The sequence below is a fragment of the Nelusetta ayraudi genome, unplaced genomic scaffold (genome assembly GCF_046127955.1).
Source record: "Nelusetta ayraudi isolate G7.1 ecotype Tasmania unplaced genomic scaffold, CSIRO-AGI_Nayr_v1 ptg000048l, whole genome shotgun sequence".
NCBI classification, from domain to species: Eukaryota; Metazoa; Chordata; class Actinopteri; order Tetraodontiformes; family Monacanthidae; genus Nelusetta; species Nelusetta ayraudi.
Window position 1 is genome coordinate 9,856,598 of NW_027466098.1, and position 19,588 is coordinate 9,876,185.

A 19,588-nucleotide genomic window follows, 5' to 3' on the forward strand; every position below is an offset into this window, starting at 1 on the left:
AGATCATCATGGACAACATCACCGAGCAAGCCATGAACGAGATTGAGACGCGGCACACCGAGATCATCAAGCTGGAAAACAGCATCAGGGAGCTTCACGACATGTTCATGGACATGGCCATGTTGGTGGAGAGCCAGGTGAAAAAAGGAAAAAAAAAACCCCAATACAAACGCTCGATGCCCTCACAGTATCAACAGCTGCGCGGTCGAGGGCTGTTTGCCAAATGGATGCCAGACAGATGCTAAATTAATTCAGAAGCTGTTAATTCATCCGCAGACATTTGGCGACGTAATAAAGAAGACCGTTCCAGCCGCCAGATATGGAATCTTCTCCCGTCAGTGGTTATGAAGAACATTTTTTTGCTTTTCATCCCAGTTGCAGCTCCTAGCACAACTGATAATAGCCTTTCTATGCATTGGCTCATGATTTTATCTCCACCTGATAGGGATGTTAACAATTAATCGATCATCGATTAATTGTAGCTTAAGAATTGAATCAATTAATGTTCATTTGTCACAATTAATTGAACATTTTACACAGGTAGTTAACATCATTATAACAGTGTAGTGACAGGAAAGAGCAATCCACCTGTAGATACTGTGATGGTTATAATATACCGAGAACAAGTTACTTTTAAATAACTTTTTCTTTAAAAAGAAAAAAGTTGAAATGTGACCCATTAGAAGTCAACTTAAAGTCACATTGGACCCTCAACATTATTTTAGGGTTAAATAATGTGTTCCTTAGACATTTTTCATTGTGAAATTTAGGTTCTGAGGAAAAATCGCCACTGATCAATTAATCGTTAATCGAACGATAAGGTCAATCAACTAACGATTAATGAATTTATCGATAATTTGCATCCCTACCACCTAATTGTCTGTTTGCAAGATGATAGATGACATATATAGAATAGGCTCAATAGTCATGATGGTTTGGCGCATACTTGTGTTTTTGTCTAGCTGTATTTTTCGGATTAGCTCCCGCTGATAACGTCAAGGTGCCTCTCTTACATGCGAGGCTTCTGTAAAGCGCACATGTTCACTTTCTTCCACACGAGTAAGAGCTGCCCTTGGTCATCTCGTTGAAGCATGCCGAGGCCTTCACGCGAGCGCATGTGGGCCAAATCCGCAGGGATCCAACCGTCTCCTTCATCGAAGAATATCCAGTCTAAATTATGCAAACAGTAATCCCAATAAAGACAATGCGCTAACGGACAATGAATAATCCATGGTATGAGCGCAGAACAATGCAGTTATCCACCTTCTTATGAAGTGCAACACTGATCTGATCCGTCTTCTCTTGAACTAACCTGCTTCAAATCTTAAATCTAAAACTCTTCCTCTGTGAAAGGAATGATGCACTTTTTTTTTTTTTTTTAACTCTTGTTAATCATGTCTTTCTAAGCCATGCACCCTTTTCCCTTTCTGTCCTACAACCCGACACTGTCACCGTCACTCTAAGCTCTCGAGAACAGAGACGGGCGCTCCCCTTCTAATTTGACAAGGTAATTTGTGTGAATCCTTTAATTCTTTTTTTTATGCACTTTGCAAATTCTGTGAATAGAATTCAGTTGTTTTGAGTTATTGTGGGTAAATGAGTAACTTGACCTACAAGGTATTCTGAAGGATGCCCGGTGTTGGAGGAGTTATGTTCTTCTCTATGTTTTTATGAAGTAAAAAGTACAAACCTGGAAATGATCCAAGAAATTGTTGGGACGGGGTTAAAGGTGACACTGAGTGAGAGTGAGGCGCCTGTCCCCCGGGTGTGTGTGACGATTCTTGTGTGTGTGCGCGCAGGGCGGCCTGGTGGACAACATTGAGCAGGGGGTGCAGGAGGCTCAGGACTACGTGGAGAGAGCCAAAGACTTCATCCCCAAATGCAAAAAGTTCAAAAAGACCGGCAAGCGGGTGAGACGCAACGCCAACACAATCTCAGCACAACTGACCCTCTCTTGTTTTTCTCCCTTTTCCTCCTCCTCTTCTCCTCCTCTCCTGCCCATTACTCATCCCTCCCCCCCCCCCCCCACTTTCCCTCAACTCTTCTTAATTTGTGTTCCCTCCTCCTCCAACCGTCCACCCCGTCATCTGGCTTCCCCTCTTTCTCTCGCTCCTTGTCTGCGTGTCCTCCACACCTCCTCTGCAACTAACCTTTTCCTAGGGGGAAATGATAGACCGCATAGAGTACAATGTGGAGCACTCGGTAGACTATGTGGAGAGGGCAGTGTCAGACACTAAGAAGGCCGTTAAATACCAGAGTAAAGCCAGAAGGGTGAGTCATGTGTGCGGTGCAACGATGCAAACATGCTATTACGCCGAGACGTGCTGGATAATCTCACAAGTGTTGCATGCAAGGTGTGTAATTGTAACTGTCTTGGTGTGTGCGTGTGTGTGTCGTGTGTGTTAGCCCATGCTCACCCGCTGAGTTTGCCGCTTGCGCTGCATGTGCGCCGTGAAATCACAGCAGAATATCCATTAAGTCGTCTGCACTCAACTGGTGATTTTCTCCAGGTATTTTGTTCTCTTTTTGTTCTTCTTTTTTTTTTACATTTAGGATGGACTTAAACAAACAGGCAGGAACATTCTATAACCAATAGACTGCGCCGCCTGGGGGTATAATTTCCCCATCACCACCTGCCGCTCCGAGTCTGTGAAATCTGGCAGCCGAGAATGTGGAGATACGGGAATAGATGGTGTGTATGGGGGCGAGAGAAAAATAGTGCTTTGATTATGATTAAATTTGTGTGGCGGCGTAACACTCATTCCACAACGCAAATGATCAGGTTATGCCTCTGATTGATTGAGGGCTGGGCTAGCTGAGAACGCTGGGGAACGGCACTAGAAAATAAACTGCAGCGACGAGTTTTAAGGCGTCAAGTTGCTGATTCCGCTATGAAGCAGTGGAAAGAAAGCATGACATTATGTTGTAAAAAAAAAAAAAAAAAAAAACGATATATCTATATGCCGATATTTTTCGATACTGAAAATTTAAAAAAAAAAAAAAAAAACTAGTACCGTAGTATCGATTTATCGGTACTACATCGAGGCGACATGCGGCGCCGCCAACACACACACACACACACACACACACAAACACACACACGCACGCACGCACCCTCACAACCAGCACCCGATGACGAAACTCGAAACTTCCGCGGGACTTCAGCGCGATCTCTGACCGGCAACCCCGCCCCCCGAAACTTCGGCGGTTGCTAGTATCGAAAATAGTATCAAAAATCAATACTTTAACAAATGTATCGATTCTGAAATCCAGTATCGTGACAACATCGGCTGGGATATTAAGAGTTTCTGCTTCAGTAGGGCAGAATATTGCATAACTTTACTCACTTCTTTAATGAAATGCTAAAAAAAAAAAAAAAAAAAAAGAAAAAAAGAAAACCCCATATGTAGCCGCTGAGCTCCTCTGAAACAAACATAGGTTTATTCCGCGGGGAGTGAGTGAGGCCGTTCACTTGCTCGCCACGGTAGAGCAACTGCGCCACCTCCTGTCCAATGTCTATAACGGCAACCCAAGATTGAGGAGTCGCGCTGTGACCCCCGGCTCACTAAAACCGCCTCTCTCGATTCACCTCCTCCACCTTCGTCTTGCACTTCCTGCTTGATTCTAACTTATTTTCCCGGCACATCCGCTGACTCGTCGTCTCACGCCTTATCCCTCCTCCCCCGTCCTCCCACTCCTTCATCCAGAAGGTGCTCCTAATAGGCGGGTGCGTTGCAGTGGTCCTGGTCATCCTCACGATATGCCTCACAATTGGACTCACATGAGAAACTCCCTCAGACTCACTACCTCACTACATACACAGTCGGAAGAAAGAATGTTTTTTTTGTTTGTTTTTTTTGCACTGTAGGTTTCACACGTGCACTTCAACCATTTCCCCCTCAACATTTAATGCATTTTATATTACAGCTTTGTGCGTCTTCTTGTGTGATGATTCAGCTTGTGGTGTTGCACTGCCGTTGTGGTGGATACGGTGGAAAGCTGTGTCGGTTGTGCACGTCTATCTGATAAAACATCCTTCTTGTCACTCGTCGGGGGCTCGTGCACGTTTCAAGGTTGTGGCATGTGTGAGTGCGCTGCACGAGAGTTAGCGCAACCTGAACCTCGTGCAGAATCACGAGAATCGACGTCGCAAGATCAACGTCTTGGATGTTCTGATTCTGTGGAAAGCCAGTTGAGTATTTCTTCCATATCCATGACGTCACAGTCCAAAGTTACGATTGCTGTCATTGGACATCCGTCTGCCGACATTAACCCATCAAGCAGCAAATACAGGGCAGCTGTAATCTATTTTATGCAATTGGTAAGCAGTGGGTGCCAAGAAGAGGAGGAAAGGAAATTGTAGGAAACTTGAGAGGTACTTAAAGGGATAAAAAAAGAAAAGTGCCTGATTTTGCAACCAAATATCCAACTGTTGTAGGAGATATAGGATAGCACATTAGATGTGCAGGCAGGACTGGATACAAAGGATATGGAACATATAGTCTGATGGTTTTTCATGTCATTCTGCATTTTGTTCTCATTGTTTAATTTATTTTGAGGATTTTTTTTTTTTCTGGGTGGTATTCTCTAACATGTTTTCCTCTGCCTTCTATTTGCTGCACTGGACGCCCTCTGTCATGTTTTTTCTTCGACAATATCCAGAAGAAAATCATGATAATTATATGCTGTGTGATCCTGGGTGTTGTAATTGCTTCCATTATTGGGGGGACACTTGCCTGATCCTTTACCCAAAGTCATGCTAACACACAACCACAAACACAGAACAGAGCAAAAACATGAATGTTTTCATGAATGCAATCTACAACATGTCCAGCGCAAGGCTGCGTGACACACTCGATTACTTTTAACAACTCACGACAGGACAGAGCGTTCTCCTATTTTCTTTTCTTTTCTTTTCTTTTTTGCATGAGATGCTAATTTGTAAAAATTGTGGTGCTGCAAAACTGTTTATCTAAGTGTTGTCAACGATATGATGTGTCCAAAAGTGAATTCTTGGATGAAAAGTAACTAGATGACGTGTGACACCCAGCTTTAACATATGACATTATTTGGCTGCAGGTCTACTTTGTGTTGTACAGGCAAAATGACAGATGACGTATGTGGGGTTTTTGTTGATTTTGAATCATTTTCTCTCTTGTCCTTTTACTTTGTCTCGCCGTTGTCTTCTGCCCCTCCTTAATAATAAAAAAAAAAAACGGGCACGGTGTAATCCACTGCAAACAGGTGTTAGTTTACCCTTTGAAGGAAAGAAAGAAGGCTCTCTGGATGTTTTGCTTGTATAATCAGCACATCAGTACCCCCGGTTCCCCTGAGACTCTTACATCATCTCTTGTAATGCATTAAAGCTTCTCTCTCCGGCCTTAACCAGATGTGCAGCATTTCTAACCGTTGCTCCAGTGTTGGGTGTGAGCGCGTGCATGCATGCAAGTTTGGTAGCTCCATGTCCGAGTGTCGGCCACCGGGTGAAAATGTGAGTGCTTGTTATTTATAATCCGTGTCTTTGTTTCGTAGAAAACGTGCAAACTGATATAGATGCTCTCTAACACTGCCAGTATGTTCAAACAAGACGTCCAAATGGAGTGTGGTCTGGTTGGAATGATCATTCAGATTTGTACCAAACAAATCTTTGTTGTTTGTCTATTTCCTTTTTTTTCCCCCTAATAAATCCCCGAGCTTTAAAGAAGACCATATCCTTCAATCAAGCTATTTTGTTGTCTGTGTAAAGTTGATGAGTCACTTTAAATCATCAGCATGAACTCTGACGGTCGGCGCGCGTCACCTAACGTGCACAGACTGCAACCATCTCACAGTGTTGCCTATTTAACTTGTTGCCTTTGTGTTGTATTGTAATAACATTTTGTTTCAAGTTTTGTTTTTTTTTTTCAAGTAAACTTTGTCTGAAAAAAAAAAATCTGAGTTTGTGTATGTTTATGCTTTGGATGATTCAGTAAATCTGTTCCAAGTGGATCCTCTTTGCTTTAGTAGCAGTCATTCCCACTGCTCTTCTCAGAAACTGATTGTATTCAGATGGTTGCTGTGGCTTGTGTTTCTGAAAACACGAGTCTCACAAGAGTTTTCAACATTTAGAATTTTGTGAATTTTATAACAACAACTAACTTAAGCTTTTCTCAGATGATGGTCTGCAGACTCTCTCTGTTATCTTCATTAGCGCAGCTGTAATATTGAAAAGTCATTCACGACTATGTCTACATGTACCGGTAAGCCAATATAGACAGCATGTATATCATCCTACCATAATTAAAAAGGCTCCGCTCTTATTTTTGTGAAATATCAATACATTTTAAAATGTTCAATTCCATGAAGAATTTGTATTCTTCAAGAACTTTATTTTAGGTAAAAACACACACATTTATCTGCGACTCATTTTATTCGACGTGTCATTTTCACTGCTGGGGCTCGTGATTTGTCTTTCTGACTGGATAGAGCTGGTGAAAGGAAGTTATAAAAGGGGAGCTGTCCCGCTTTCTGGCTCTAGAAAATCAGTATTTCTTGCTCAGCTCGAACTGTTAACATTTGGAGATAAAACACAAAGAGAAATGAAAATGCATTCGTAAATAAAACATCAATTTAATTTTTTTTTTTTAATTTGCTACAGTTAATCCTTGCTGTCATCAGGCAACAGCAGGATTACACCCTGGACAAGTTGCCGGTCCATCACAGGCACAATGAATTGTTGTGCATGAATAAAATGACAACTTTCTAAAAAATAAAAAATAAAACATGATCTAAAATGTGGCAACAAGATTATTTAAATCACCAGTGGCCTGGATAGAAGTAGAACTTGTTGTGTAAGGTGCATCTGTCTTTAGTCGGCATCTGCATTCTGTACGCCTTGGAGAATTGTTGAACGTCGTGCATGACCTGAGTGGTGGAAACAGACACTTGCTGAAGATGAAGCAGCAGCAGCAGCAGCAGCAGCATTAGCGAGACTGACACAAACCAGGCTGTTTGCCTCGAAGAATTACATAGAGAATTCAGACATACCATTGTAAAAAGCTCTTCAACGTGATCCTCGTGTGCGTGGTGGTTGAATACTTTAACGACAGAGTTGATGAGGAGAGACCCTTCAGCTGTGTATCGATATGAAACACAGTCTGAAAGAAAACACAAGAAACACATTGTTCTCTAAAGTTTAAGTAACTGTGACTTTGTTACCTCCTTGTGTCAAAGACCCCATTTTCTGGTTTCTACAGTTGGCACTTGTGGACCATCAACATGTCTGCTTGTTTCAGCCAAAGACAAGACAGTTGTGTATAAACAGTAATATATAGAGAGTTCATCCAGCACACCACTACTGCAGTGCTGGTCTGCCAGAAAAATATAGCATGGACAGTAAAATCAGTAAGTGCAAACTAGAGGCTACACATGGAGGATACACTGAGTGCTGTCGTTTGCTTTTTTCTATACTTTCCTTAGAATATAAATGTTGTTGTTTTTTTTCTATTGAAGTGGTGCTAAACCTGCTCGCTAAGATTTGGGACCGTGTGAGTGCCAAAAAAGTCAGTATAGCTAAAAAAAAATAAAACATGATGCACTTTGTGTTGTGGCTGTACCACCTGTTCATTCAATTCAAAAACTGCCCACTGCCGAGTCACTTAAATACAAATACGCACAAAACTAACATCAGTGAACATACCAACAGTGCTGGAAAGAAGAGAAACAAAATCTTTTTCTTGGTGCACAAATTGTATCCTATCTTCCTCCAAGTCCTTTGTCGACGCAGGTGCCACCATCTCATCTATATCACCACTGGCCGGCTCTGGACAGTCACTCTGCAGTACTGATCCAGGTTTGTCTGAAAAACAGTTGGTGGACCTTTAATGCACTGCAGCTTTGCTGACCATTACGACTGGTCAGCAGTCTTAACACACCGTGCAATTGCAGTAGCTTTGAGGACCAATCAAAAATCACCTCCCCTACAAGCCTGGATGATGATGATCTTTGGCTTGTTGCGCAGTGCATGGCACTTCCCTTGGCCCAAGTCTTCATAAATTTTGTCAATGTCAAATTCGTCTGGTGTTTCCTTCGTGTGGTTGACTCCCAGGATTTTCCCTCGTGTTCCGTGAGACATGATGACCAACACCACGCTGTCCGTGTCTTTGAGTTTGGGATGTTCTGAGAAATCGGAAAAAGCTTTTTCTATTTGCTATAGAGACAAAATGAAAATTATTAGTTACTGTATCCAAAGAGCAAACTGCATCCGAACAGGATTTTACATTTGCCATTTTACCTTTCCTGTGAGGTTTGTGTACTTCACCACCTCATAACGCAGACTTTTGAGTAGTTTTTCCATGTTCTCTTCATCTTTTTCAGCACCGTGTCTGGTGTCACGGTCATTGGTAAATTTAATGTTTGTGATCAGCAAAGCCACCCGGTTCAACATGGCATGTTTATCCGCAGGGTAAACCTTACAAAAAAGAAAGTTCGACAGTAATGTAGTATTGTTTTTCTTAAACAATTTAAACATTAGTAGCTAATGTATGAACATATTATTTATCATAAAGCAATACTATGTGCATTTCTACCTTAAAATGAGTAGTTTCTAAATCATTTTTACTACCCTGAATACATTTTCAAAAGTAACTAGTGCCTGGCACGCACCCCAAACACCAGGCCAGCTGGACACGCTCTTATAATGGCAGAGGTGCCATTCTCTCTGCTGCAAGTCTGTGAATTATGTTACAGTAGAAAAACTACATAGTACTGCCATCTTAGGAACACACACTCAAGTATCTAACTTTTTTATCCTTTTGTTTCATCTTCCAGAATGTTTCGGTGCAGGGGTTGAGTGTGGTGTACGACTCTTCAGTCCCGTTTTCCGCAGCTGTGGACAGATTTAAATAAAAAACAGCACTAGTAGTCAGCATTGAAATATTTCTAGAAGAAAATTCAAAGAAAGATTTCGACATATTAAGTACTGTCAGCTCACCTGACTTTGCAGGTTGACTTCCAGACAACCCCAGTGCGAGATGAAACTTGGGGTCTACGTGCGCAACGTGAGAGATGAAATTGGCGCTGGCTTCAGGCCCCATTTTCATCACTGTGTCAATGAGACGGCGCGCTTTGTCTGCTGTGATGTTGCTTTTCTCCAGAATCCACCCTTTCTTTGAAGTGTTTATGATCTCATCCTTCAAGATGCAGTCCGTGATTAGATTGATGGTTTCTAGGGACACATTTTCCACAAACTTGGGCCTCACTTGTTCCAGCTCCTTGTCTGAAAGAGATTGAAATGAAGCCAATAAAGACAAAAGAACACAAGATTTAAAAAATTTTAAAAAATGATTTGATATTTCATTTAGGCGTTCTCCTCTATGTCAAAAATGCAAAATAGGGACTGGTACTTACATACACTGTTTGTGACAATGTCCCACTATTTCTGAATTTTGGTCATTAGAGACCAAAGAATTAAACTTGATTTTTGAAACCAGAATTTAAATAACACCAGGTCTGTTTCAGCTTAATCTGCCTGACAAGTCTCTGTCCCTTAACACTTCCTATTATTTGCTCTTCAAAAAAAAAAAGAAAGAAAAAAAAATGTTTTTTCAAGAAAATGTATACTATTAAATTGGATACTGGATTACCATCCAACAGTTTCTCAGTGGTGCCAGGAAATATTCAGAGTACTGCCAATGGAGAGAGAGTGTGCTAGAACCAAGGGTAGTCAAGATACTTTCAATAAGTTATGGTCACCCTTTCATTTCTTTTTAATCATTTTTGTCTTTTCAAATCCTCACAACTAAGAAATGGCAACAAAAATGAAAAAGGAGAGGAGTTAACAGTATTAGGACAAGCCGTACATTGTACATACAATGCGTCCATATGAATTTTGACAACAAAGTAATTTAATTATTATGCAAATTTCCCCATCGTGAGATCAATAAAGGTCTCCCACTTCTTTTTTCTTCTTGGTGCAAACTATTTAGGAAGCCTACAAATGGAATCGTGGGAGCTAGTGACAACCCGGAAATGTGAGTGAAGGTGTGTAGACGCGCGGGGGATTTGGAGTTTACGTTTGAATTAAGTATTCAACCAAATGCGTTAAAACTAATGTGTGCGTGAGAACAGTGCATTTGTCTTTTCCGCAGTAAACGGGGGAGACAGAAGACGGCTCCGTGCGACGCTTGTAGGGCAGCAAAACGTTTCACTACACTGCATTCACATCACCAGTGCCATTCACAACATTCTCCGAACCATTACTTTTACTTTTGGTCGACCGAGTAGTTTAATGTGATTGTTATATCTTACCTGCCATTGTTCAGCTCTCGTGGCGCCGAGGTTTCCAAAAAGTTATGGGCGACGCCCAGGTTGCCACCTCGTAGAGTTTCAAATCCGAGACATCTCGGGGGTGGGCGTGGAGATCTCTCAAGTCTGTCGACGGGAAGCGGAGGGCGTCACCGAAACATACAAGACTACAAAAACATTGTCCCGCTTTACCGCGTGGACTCCGCCCACGGTCTCGTGGACCCGGGTCTGTGGGGACACAATCGAACCGTGGCGAGGCGAGGCGAGGCGGTGCTATGGGGACGCGCCCTACGTGCGTCCCGTATCAGTTCATTACAGGACTGGTTGTTTTAGTTGCCAAATATGGGACAACCGCGTATTTTACGGGAGTAGGCCACAGACGGAAATCTAATGAGGTTTTGTCATTTTCCCTTAAAAAAAAAAAAAATGGGGACAAATTGTGTCCCGGGCGAGATTTTATTTTTCCCGGGACATGTGGTGAAAGAAGAGAACAATTCTGGGGGGAAATGTGATGGGTGGCAACCCTAGGCTGTAGTGGGGAAAGAAAAGAAGAAAAAAAAAACACTTTATCGCGTCGGGTTTCCGCTTTCGCTTTCAGCAGCAATTCACTGTTGTAATATGTAATAAAGTCAACGGTTGCAGGGAGTGCGAACTGCATATAAATGGGGCAAATAGATGTGTTGAAGGGTGAGGAGCTCGAGCCGGCCCCTGCTGGGGAGTAGAGCCGCTGCTCTTGGAGCAGGTGGGAACAGACTTATCCGTTTTTTGCCATTGGCTTTTCTGAGGGGGAGATGCGTTAGAATGAACAGTGATATGTTGTCCTTCCTTCGGCATCATCAAAAGCACAGAAACAACACTATAAGGTTTTATGTAATTGTTCCAATAAAAAAAAAAAAGTAGGGCTTATAATGATGTTATCTAGCTGTGCTCTTCTGTGACTGTGGCAGGGACATTCGAGAATTCTGAGATTGCAGCCCATTTTCTGGCTGTCACCCCTCGAAGCCGTAACCACCACCGCAAAATAACTGCGGTCAAGTCATGAACATAAAGGCACGAGCGCATTCAAAAACATTTCCACCTCATGACCACTTTGAAGAGTAACAAAAGTTACCTGGCTATATTACTTATAATGCAAGTCTCTTTTTTTCCCGGTCAAAGATATTAAGTGTTTGATATAATGATTACTACATGCTATTGCAAGATGGCGCAATTTTATAAAGTATTAAAATATATATTTTTTAAAAAGCCGCTTTGATATATATATGTGTGTGTGTGTGTGTGTGTGTGTGTGTGTGTGTGTGTGTGTGTTGTCCAATACATAATGTTATAAGAAGGATTAAAAGACAGATATTTTACAGCGACGTTGGGCGAATATGTTCAATGTTTAAAACTTGATCCATTTTTCTGTACTGGTGAGTAGCTTTATTAGTATCATTTTTAGACCAGTTGGGGGCGGTACTACACCATAAAGCTGTGTGAACCCACCTTAAAGGATTAAAGATATGAAGCAGAAGAAGAGGCAGTCCGCGAAGAAGAGAAGACGGACAAAATGGCAGTAGGACAGTGTTAGACTAAATTCACCAACCGTGACCCGATGATGGAGCGGCGTTAAGGTTCCTATCTTTTACGACACGGCGAATGGAAGTGTATGCTGAAACATCACTCATTCCTTCAACCGAGAGCATATTCGATGTCATGCTGTGAAAACAAGCCTGCTGGGTTAGCCATCAAGGCTAGCTGTGGAATTAGCTCAGCTAGGCTCTCTTAGCTGGATGTGTACTGCCTTTGTAGTTAATGTTTTTAAGGTCATTAAATGACGTAACAACATGCTTTACGTGTCGTTAGACCTCGCGTTAGCATACTCCTCCCTGATACGAGGCTGCCAAGGCTAAGATCTCTCCTTTTATATGCTTTACAGTCAGTTTATTACTGCAGAGTCAACTGATCGTCAACATACATGTAACTTTGGTTCGCGTGTAAATGCTTCAAATGTGGATGTACACATAAAAGCTCATTCGGACCCCTGTTACTATAAATGGTTGTGGAATTCTAAAAGTGAGCTATCATAATGTTAACTAGTGTAAAGCCTACGTTTTCATAATTCATTTTCTGAAGGATTGGGGTTTTCTAATGTGTTTGAGTAACACTCTCTCTCTCTCTCTCTCTCTCTCTCTCTCTCTCTCTCTCTCTCCCTCTCTCTCGTTCCTCTCCCTCTCCCTCTCCCTCGTTCCACCAGGCACTCCAACCATCATTGAAAGATGAGTAGCCAGCGGCGAGGGATCTATCTTGACCAATCAGAGCTGCTCTGCACGAAAGGTTGTGGTTTTTATGGCAACGCAGCCTGGCAGGGACTGTGCTCAAAATGCTGGCGCGAGGAAAATCAACGAGAAAAACAAAAACAGATTCAAGAAGACTGGGCACTAGCTGCTAAGTATGTCTCTCTGTTTTTGATGTATTCCTAAACAACCAAAAATCACGCTGATGTGTTCCTAGACGTCCGTGAGCAGACGTTTTGCGTGGTGAACCAACCAATAGGTATCAGAGTTGTGATGCCTTCTCCCTTCCAGGCTGCAGAAAGAGGAGGAGGAAGCTTACGCAAGCAGACACCCGCAGGTCCAATCACAGTCTGGCCCCGGCAAGTCTGAGGAAAGAAAACCTAAGGAGAAACCCAGCAAAGTCCAGACAGTGACTAAGTTTTTCACTCCATCTAAAAGAGGTAAACAGTCGCCAGAACTCCTATGATCTGGTCCTGGTTGTTGATCGTTAACTGTTTAGTTTAATATGTTGCAAACTACGGTTGCTTTGACTAAAATGTCATCTGTCAAGTCGCAATTTCTTTTTCATAACTGGTTTATTGACAATAACTTTCTATCATTAGCACTTTCCTATCAAAACATTCCATGTTGCTCACAGAAAGGTTAAACAGGATTTCATACACCTGCCTCGCCTCTACACTGCTGTATATTACAAATTCTAGGCGTGTCTGCAGTTTTGGTTTGATCTCCACTCAATTTTTCTCGCTAGATGCTGCTCCTCTCAGCGCACAGTCCAGCCCGAGCCCGAGCTCCTCTTCAACCCGGCAGCCCCCTTTGGACAATGACCAAGCCACACGAGAGTTTATTGATTTTCTGAAGCCTCTGAAGTACGGCAGGGAGATCTTCAAGCAGTGCCGAGCCTTTACTGAAAGCATGGCCTATAAGCGGGTGAGCTTTGTTGGTAGAATTGCCCTCAAATGAATTTGAACATTTTTTGTGTTTGGCGCTGGTAACAATTATTTACTGTTTAATAGATGAACAACCGTGAAATGCAAATCTTTGTTTTACGTATGCCTTCCACATTCCCCATTGCCAGCATTGAACAGTTGCCCCTTCCAGTCTCGCAATTCCCTTATTTTTTAAGAGGGAACTGCTGTGACTTGACTAAAAGTTGTTGTTTTTTACCCCACTCACTTTCACAATATTTCAGACCTCCGTTTCCCGTTATTTTCATATCTACTTGAGTTGACCAGTGACGCATGAATTTCAAACTTCCAAATGAGGAAGTGAAGTAGTTGTGTCACCGCCCCTTTGTTTCAGGGGTTTAATGTGGTTAAAACACGTGAACTAAGACGTCAGTCCTAGCAGAAGTCCTGTCTGGCTGGAAGTTTCAAACATGTTTATACAACATATGCAAATGTACTTTCTAAAATGTAACAGAGCCAATCCTCTTTCCCTCTTCAGAATATAGGCGCTGATGAGTTATCTGAGGGCGTGCAGGACTTTTACCACAACCTCTCTGAACGCCTCCACACCCAGTTCAAAGGTACTGCAAAGTCAAACACCCAGACGTATCATTATTATTTTCAGCATGGGGTGCATAACAATGTTCTTCAAGGCAGTTCTTGTATTACCCATGCATAGGGTCATCAGATGCTGTGGAAAACATCATGGACGAAGTAGAAAAGTACATGATGACCCGCCTTTACAAGGAAGCGTTCTGTCCTGAGACTACCGATGATGAAAATAAAGACTTGGCCATCCAGAAGAGAATCAGGTCAGACACAAAGACAAGACGAGAGGAAGGATGTTTAACCGGCAATCGAGCCGCCTGCGCGTGAGAGTTATTTATTGTTTCCTTTGCAGAGCATTGCATTGGGTGACCATTGAGATGCTGTGCGTTCCCGTCGATGAGGAGATGCCTGAGGTGTCTGACAGCGTCGTCAAAGCCATCACAGGTTCAACTCTTGGACTCTAGTCATCATAGATCATAGAAGGAATTCGCCTGTTTTTGTAATGTTTCAAAACTCCTCTGAGACAAGCGCCGGCCTTTGATTTCTCCCCTCCGTTTCAGATGTGATTGAAATGGATTCCCGGCGCGTGCCCAAGAACAAGCTGGCGTGCATCACCCGGTGCAGCAAGCACATCTTCAACGCCATCAAAGTGAGCAAGAAAGAGGCGGCGTCGGCAGACGACTTCCTGCCAACGCTCATCTACATCGTGCTGAAGGCGAACCCTCCCAGACTGCAGTCCAACATCCAGTACATCACCCGCTTCAGCATCCCCAACAGGCTCATGACCGGAGAGGACGGATACTACTTCACCAATCTGGTGAGAGTGTAGAGCATGCATCCCCGCTCACCCTTTTTAATTCCATCCTTTCAATACCCGCGTCCTCCTGAACTCAGGGTTGCAGGGTTCTGCTAAAGCCTATCCCAGCTGTCATAATCCCCTATTACAATTTAGGCGTACATCAAATAACAGCTGCTAATTGTTCTTCTTTTTCATTTTCTGCTTAATTAAAGCAAAAAACGGATTGTAATTATTTTTTTTTCTTTCCCCGAGTGGTCATCAAGAAATGTATTGTTTTTAATTTTGGTTTTCCTCTTTAAAAAAAGAAAAGAAAAATCTGTTTGCCTCTGAAATGCTTCAGCCTCCTCCCACAGCCCAAAAACATGCATGTGAGGTGAATTGGAAACTCTAAATTGTCTGTAGGTGTTTATGTGAGTACGAATGGCTGCTTGTCTCAATGTGGCCCTACAATGAACTGGCGACTTGTCCAGGGTCAGTGTTGGCGAGTAATCTATTTCTAAGTAATAATAATAAACTTTTATTTGTACAGCGCTCAATCACAACCAAAGGCGTCTCAAAGCGCTTTATACAATCAGAGAGAACCAACCGGCCCCCGGAGCAAGCAAGATGCGACAGTGGCTGGGAAAAACTCCCCTGTGGGAAGAAACCTAGGGCAGAACCAGACTCCAGAGGGCCATCATATGCCTATGAGTAGTTGGGGTGAAGTAGAAAGATAGAGGGGAGACAGAGAAAGAGAGAAAGGAGCAGAGTGAGCCAGGGTGGCAGACAGGACAGAGTGAAAAACAGATACACCAACCAGGCAAAACGGATATAAACACAAAGAATAGGAAATAATTCAAGGCTGCTGTCCATGTGGAATGTAAGTGTAAGTGTCCATGCTTTGGGAGGCAAGAGCCTAGCTCGATGGACAATCTGCCGATAGGACAAGTCCAGGTCCTAAGTGTGGTGGTGGGATGAAGCGATGACACCAAGACCCCCAGGACAGCACAATCCAGCTCCTGGCGCAGTGGTCATCACCTGCCGGGGACACAGAGACTGCAGCAGTATCATGCATATCGACCATACTGTACAAAGCATAATGAGAGCTTGGACAGAGTAGATAGAGTAAATAGAGTAAAAGATTGATTGGGTGAGGAGAGTGATAGAGGCTCCGCCTGCACAGAGCAACGATCCCTGTAACGGGGATCCACTACTGTAATTAAACTACTCTTTTTTTAAGTAACGGAGTAATGTAACGGGATTACTGTGGCAAAACTGGTAATTATATCATAATTACAATTTCAAACAATTTCATTACTTTTCTGAAATACTAGCTAAAAATGTCTCATTATCCACAAAATGTCACACAGAGCAACGATCCCTGTAACGGGGATCAACTACTGTAATTAAACTACTTTTTGATTAACAGATTAATGTAATGGGATTACTGTGGCAAAACTGGTAATTATACCATAATTACTTTATCAAGTAACGATTCCATTGCTTTTCTGAAATACTTTCCATGCTAAAAATGTCTGAAATTTAGAAAAACAACAGAAAACAACCATGTTGCAGGTTGATGATGCAGTCGTGCATGCAACGTCATTGATATACGACAAAGCACCAAAACAAGCATAGCGGCGGCAAAAGAGAAAACGGTGATTGCATTTGCAGCTGGAAATACAAACATTATTTTCAGTTCGTCTCATCTAAATCAAAGAATATTGTGGTTGGTTGTACGTTATGTGCAGGAAACAAGACATTCCGAATTGTTACTTTATCTATTTTTTAACTAAAGCAATTAGTAAGTAAATAAGTAATTAGATCACCTTTTAAGGAGTAATCAGTAGTTGGATTACTTTTATGGAGTTATCCCAACAACACTGTCCAGGGTGTCACCCTGCCTTCACCCTATGACATGTGGTATAGGCTCCAGCAGACCCCCATGACCCTGAGCTCAGGATCGAGTCTTTCACTCGCCCTCCCTCTCCCAAGCTTGCCAGTGAACTACGGTGGCCTTTGCACACAAACCTGGATAACTCGTCCACCTTCGTCTTCGTTGTATTATTTGAAGACGCAAATGTTCACCCTAAATAAGAAGCGCACTATCAGACGGCCGGTTTGTCCTCACGGGGCTTCCTTAGACGTATGGCGGCGCATGATGGCAGCTAACTTGGAGCTAGCGCCTTGCTCTATGTATATGCTAACATTTAAATAAGAACCGTTCTAGGGTAGGAAAACCAGTTGACTTTTAGTTTACTGCGAGTATGTGCTTTTAATAATGTATTTATGGACAATATATTGAGATGAAAATAATCACAAATCAGGTCAGGTTTTACACACTGGACCTTTTAATTTCCACATGAACTGTCAAGACCAGAATCATGTGATTTAAAATTAAAAATTTTAGAAACCCTGCAAACAAAGAAACTGGCACTGGCTTTATATCAAAGTTAACCTCGCACTACTAGCAGATTCCACTTTGACCCAGATTCTGATGTCCCACGCTGACCAGACCCTCACTATTCTCTGCCCCCCCACCCCAGTGTTGCGCGGTGGCCTTCATCGAGAAGCTCGACGGCCAGTCCCTGAACCTCAGCGCCGAGGACTTCGAGCTCTACATGTCCGGCCAGGCGTCGCCGCACTGGCCACAGGCCGCCGGCCCCTCGGCCCACTCGCCGAGCAGCGCCGCCCTCAGCCAGGTCCACAAGCGGCTGGACCTGCTGAGCGGGCTCGGGGAGCGGCAGGAGCGGGTGATGGAGAAGGCTCGGCAGCTGGAGAGCGACCTCATTGACTGGACGGACGAGGTGGAGCAGGAGGTGCAGAGCGCGCTGGACGTCTTCCCGGCGGAGACTGAGAGCCCGGCGGGGGCGGGGGCGGTGGCGGTGGCGGGGGCGGTGGTGGGGGCGGAGGGGGCGACGGCGCCCGCCGCCTCGTCCGCCATCGACGCCGACAACATCGAGAACGACCTCCTGCCGCCGCCGCTGAAGCCGCAGGTGTTCGCCGGCTGATGCGAGGAGCTCCGCCCCCCTCACTCCCCCGTGCCCCACCCTAACGTTGAACTCCACTGTCAGTATGCACACATCTGGTAGAACAACATGGATCATTGCCACCTCAGCCAGCAGTTTAGTTCCATCACCACCACTCCCCCGTGAGACGTTCACCAATGTTAACGTCCGTATGTAGCCGGCGACTGCAGCCGACTGGCTCTTTGACTCACAGGGAAATAAAAGACATCAGCGAGACGGCCCAGAGGAGGAGGAGGAGGAGGAGGAGGAGGAGGAGTCATGACACCATCAGCAGAATCCCTCGCCTGGATAAATTGTTGTAAATCCTGCTCTTCCCAAACACACCTGCCTGTCTGTCTGTCGCCCCGTTGACAGCGCCAGTACCTCATCGAGCCGACGCTGCCGCGTCCGCGCTGGAGAACCGGGGAAATTAATGGTTTGGGTTGCCAGGTTTTCTCTTACTCATATCTTTTCCCACCAGATTATTGTCTCAACATCATAAGTAGTTGCAATTCAGCTTAGAGTGGGTTTTTTTTTTATGTTTTGTCATTCTTTAAGAAGTCTTTAAGAAAAAAAGTGTTCATGTTTGTGTTCATTTTTCCAGCATTATTAACACTGTGCTTCGCCCTTTTCACCTCCGAGAAAATCCTGCAGAGAACGGCGCCCGTCGTCCGCGGCGGCCTCCCGCTGAGGCGACGGAAGCGTCTGAATTTGAGGTTTTCCCTGCACAGACGTGTTTCATTGTCGTCATAAGCGCTCCCCTTTGTGTGTAAAGATATTGTGCACTTGTTCACATGCCAGACATCTCACTCCAGCCGTAAACCGCAAGCCGGAGTGATTTTATTTTTCTAAACAGTAGAACAGGTATCTGTTTTTTTGAACGCAATAGGAGTATTATTCCTGTAATATTTACAGTAGTATATATAAAAAAAAAAATATCAAGACGTTCTGTGGAATTGCAACGATTGAACAATCGCATCTGCTTGTGTTAATTTATTGTCTGGAGGAGGTGTCATTAGCACGTTTTCTGAGGATATGTTCTCTTTCGAAGGAGTCGGGAGGAAGACAAAGATGCTGTTTGCTCTTTTCGTGCAGCAGAGTCAACACACGACCAATTGAATTTACTTTGAAGCACTTTTTTTTCCCGTGACTTAAATATTTAAATTTGGATTGAATTGAATTTAGAGGGGGACTTGCAAAATCAGGTCATTACAAACAAAATGGTAGTTAATGAAAACAGTGTTTGGGCCGTTGCAAAGGCTTTTTGTTTTGCCGCCTCAGAAATAGAATGAATGTGGAAGGCAGGGATTTTTCTTTTCTTGCAATCTTTTCCTCATGGCTAAAATATTAATTGCTAGTTTTTAATCCTTTTAATGAGTCTTATTTACTACAGTGTAGTTGGTGTGCAGCTGCTCTCTTAATTTTAGTTTTAAAAGACGTTTGAAGTAAACAGATAGCTTGAATGAGTTCATCTTGCACTGTATGCAGAGGCCATGTATCAGGTATTTAAATTAAGTTAAATGCATCTTTGTAACCTCATAGGTTTGGTATTGTATCACTTGGGATAAGGTAACTCAGTACTGTCTCATCTTATTTAAATGTAACTTATTGAGGCAGTATTGCTTAATTTGCATCTATGGGTGTGTGATGACGAATAAAAAAAGAAGTGGAAAAGCATGAGTGTGTGTGTGTGGGCAATTTATGTTTAACTACTGCAGTCATCTAGTTGACGTAACGTTTTCTTCTCAG

General features: G+C 43.3%; 3 protein-coding genes across 9 annotated transcripts in view; 2 read left to right on the forward strand and 1 right to left on the reverse strand.

Annotated features, from left to right (window-relative positions):
• The window catches only part of stx1a (syntaxin 1A (brain)), a 50,776-nt gene extending 45,049 nt beyond the window's left edge, over positions 1–5,727 (forward strand). Inside the window, exons 8-11 of one of the 7 annotated variants that reach the window (XR_012928200.1) lie at positions 3–137; positions 1,465–1,507; positions 1,800–1,910; positions 3,708–3,727. Coding sequence is in view for 5 of the 7 variants with exons in the window: in XM_076036216.1 (XP_075892331.1) it covers positions 3–137; positions 1,800–2,237 (573 nt within the window). In the remaining 2 variants the exon portion in view is untranslated. Of the gene's footprint in view, positions 1–2; positions 1,508–1,799; positions 2,915–3,707; positions 3,805–4,662 lie in introns of those variants that run through there. The other 6 variants (XM_076036218.1, XM_076036219.1, XM_076036221.1 and 3 more) reach the window with 6 other exon arrangements.
• LOC142895298 (caspase-1-like) lies at positions 5,678–10,417 on the reverse strand. Its single transcript, XM_076036212.1, has 8 exons — positions 10,288–10,417; positions 8,972–9,256; positions 8,781–8,866; positions 8,273–8,449; positions 7,954–8,188; positions 7,679–7,837; positions 7,027–7,136; positions 5,678–6,903 (listed from the first exon to the last, which is right to left on the reverse strand). The coding sequence occupies exons 1-8, from the start codon at positions 10,292–10,294 to the stop codon at positions 6,796–6,798; spliced, it is 1,167 nt and encodes a 388-aa protein (XP_075892327.1). The 5' UTR covers positions 10,295–10,417; the 3' UTR covers positions 5,678–6,795.
• A 1,307-nt stretch (positions 10,418–11,724) lies between these two features.
• LOC142895287 (rab5 GDP/GTP exchange factor-like) lies at positions 11,725–19,516 on the forward strand. The gene is made up of 9 exons (XM_076036197.1): positions 11,725–11,930; positions 12,521–12,715; positions 12,852–13,000; positions 13,309–13,487; positions 14,004–14,085; positions 14,184–14,316; positions 14,406–14,497; positions 14,614–14,870; positions 17,378–19,516. Exons 2-9 carry the CDS (start codon positions 12,543–12,545, stop codon positions 17,840–17,842), a joined length of 1,530 nt encoding a protein of 509 aa, XP_075892312.1. The 5' UTR covers positions 11,725–11,930; positions 12,521–12,542; the 3' UTR covers positions 17,843–19,516.
• The last annotated feature ends 72 nt before the right edge of the window (positions 19,517–19,588 follow it).

What these genes read in the sequence shown, in the direction of transcription:
- LOC142895287 (XM_076036197.1), top strand. Translation starts at nt 12,543, where the DNA reads ATGAGTAGCCAGCGGCGAGGGATCTATCTTGACCAATCAGAGCTGCTC. An exon ending in TTTCACTCCATCTAAAAGAG is followed by an intron (nt 13,001 to 13,308) that starts GTAAACAGTCGC and finishes TTTTCTCGCTAG; the next exon opens with ATGCTGCTCCTCTCAGCGCA. An exon ending in AAAGCATGGCCTATAAGCGG is followed by an intron (nt 13,488 to 14,003) that starts GTGAGCTTTGTT and finishes TTCCCTCTTCAG; the next exon opens with AATATAGGCGCTGATGAGTT.
- LOC142895298 (XM_076036212.1), bottom strand. An exon ending in TGAAACAAAAGGATAAAAAA is followed by an intron (nt 8,450 to 8,780) that starts GTTAGATACTTG and finishes CTTTTTTGTAAG; the next exon opens with GTTTACCCTGCGGATAAACA. An exon ending in CATCCAGGCTTGTAGGGGAG is followed by an intron (nt 7,838 to 7,953) that starts GTGATTTTTGAT and finishes ACTGTTTTTCAG; the next exon opens with ACAAACCTGGATCAGTACTG.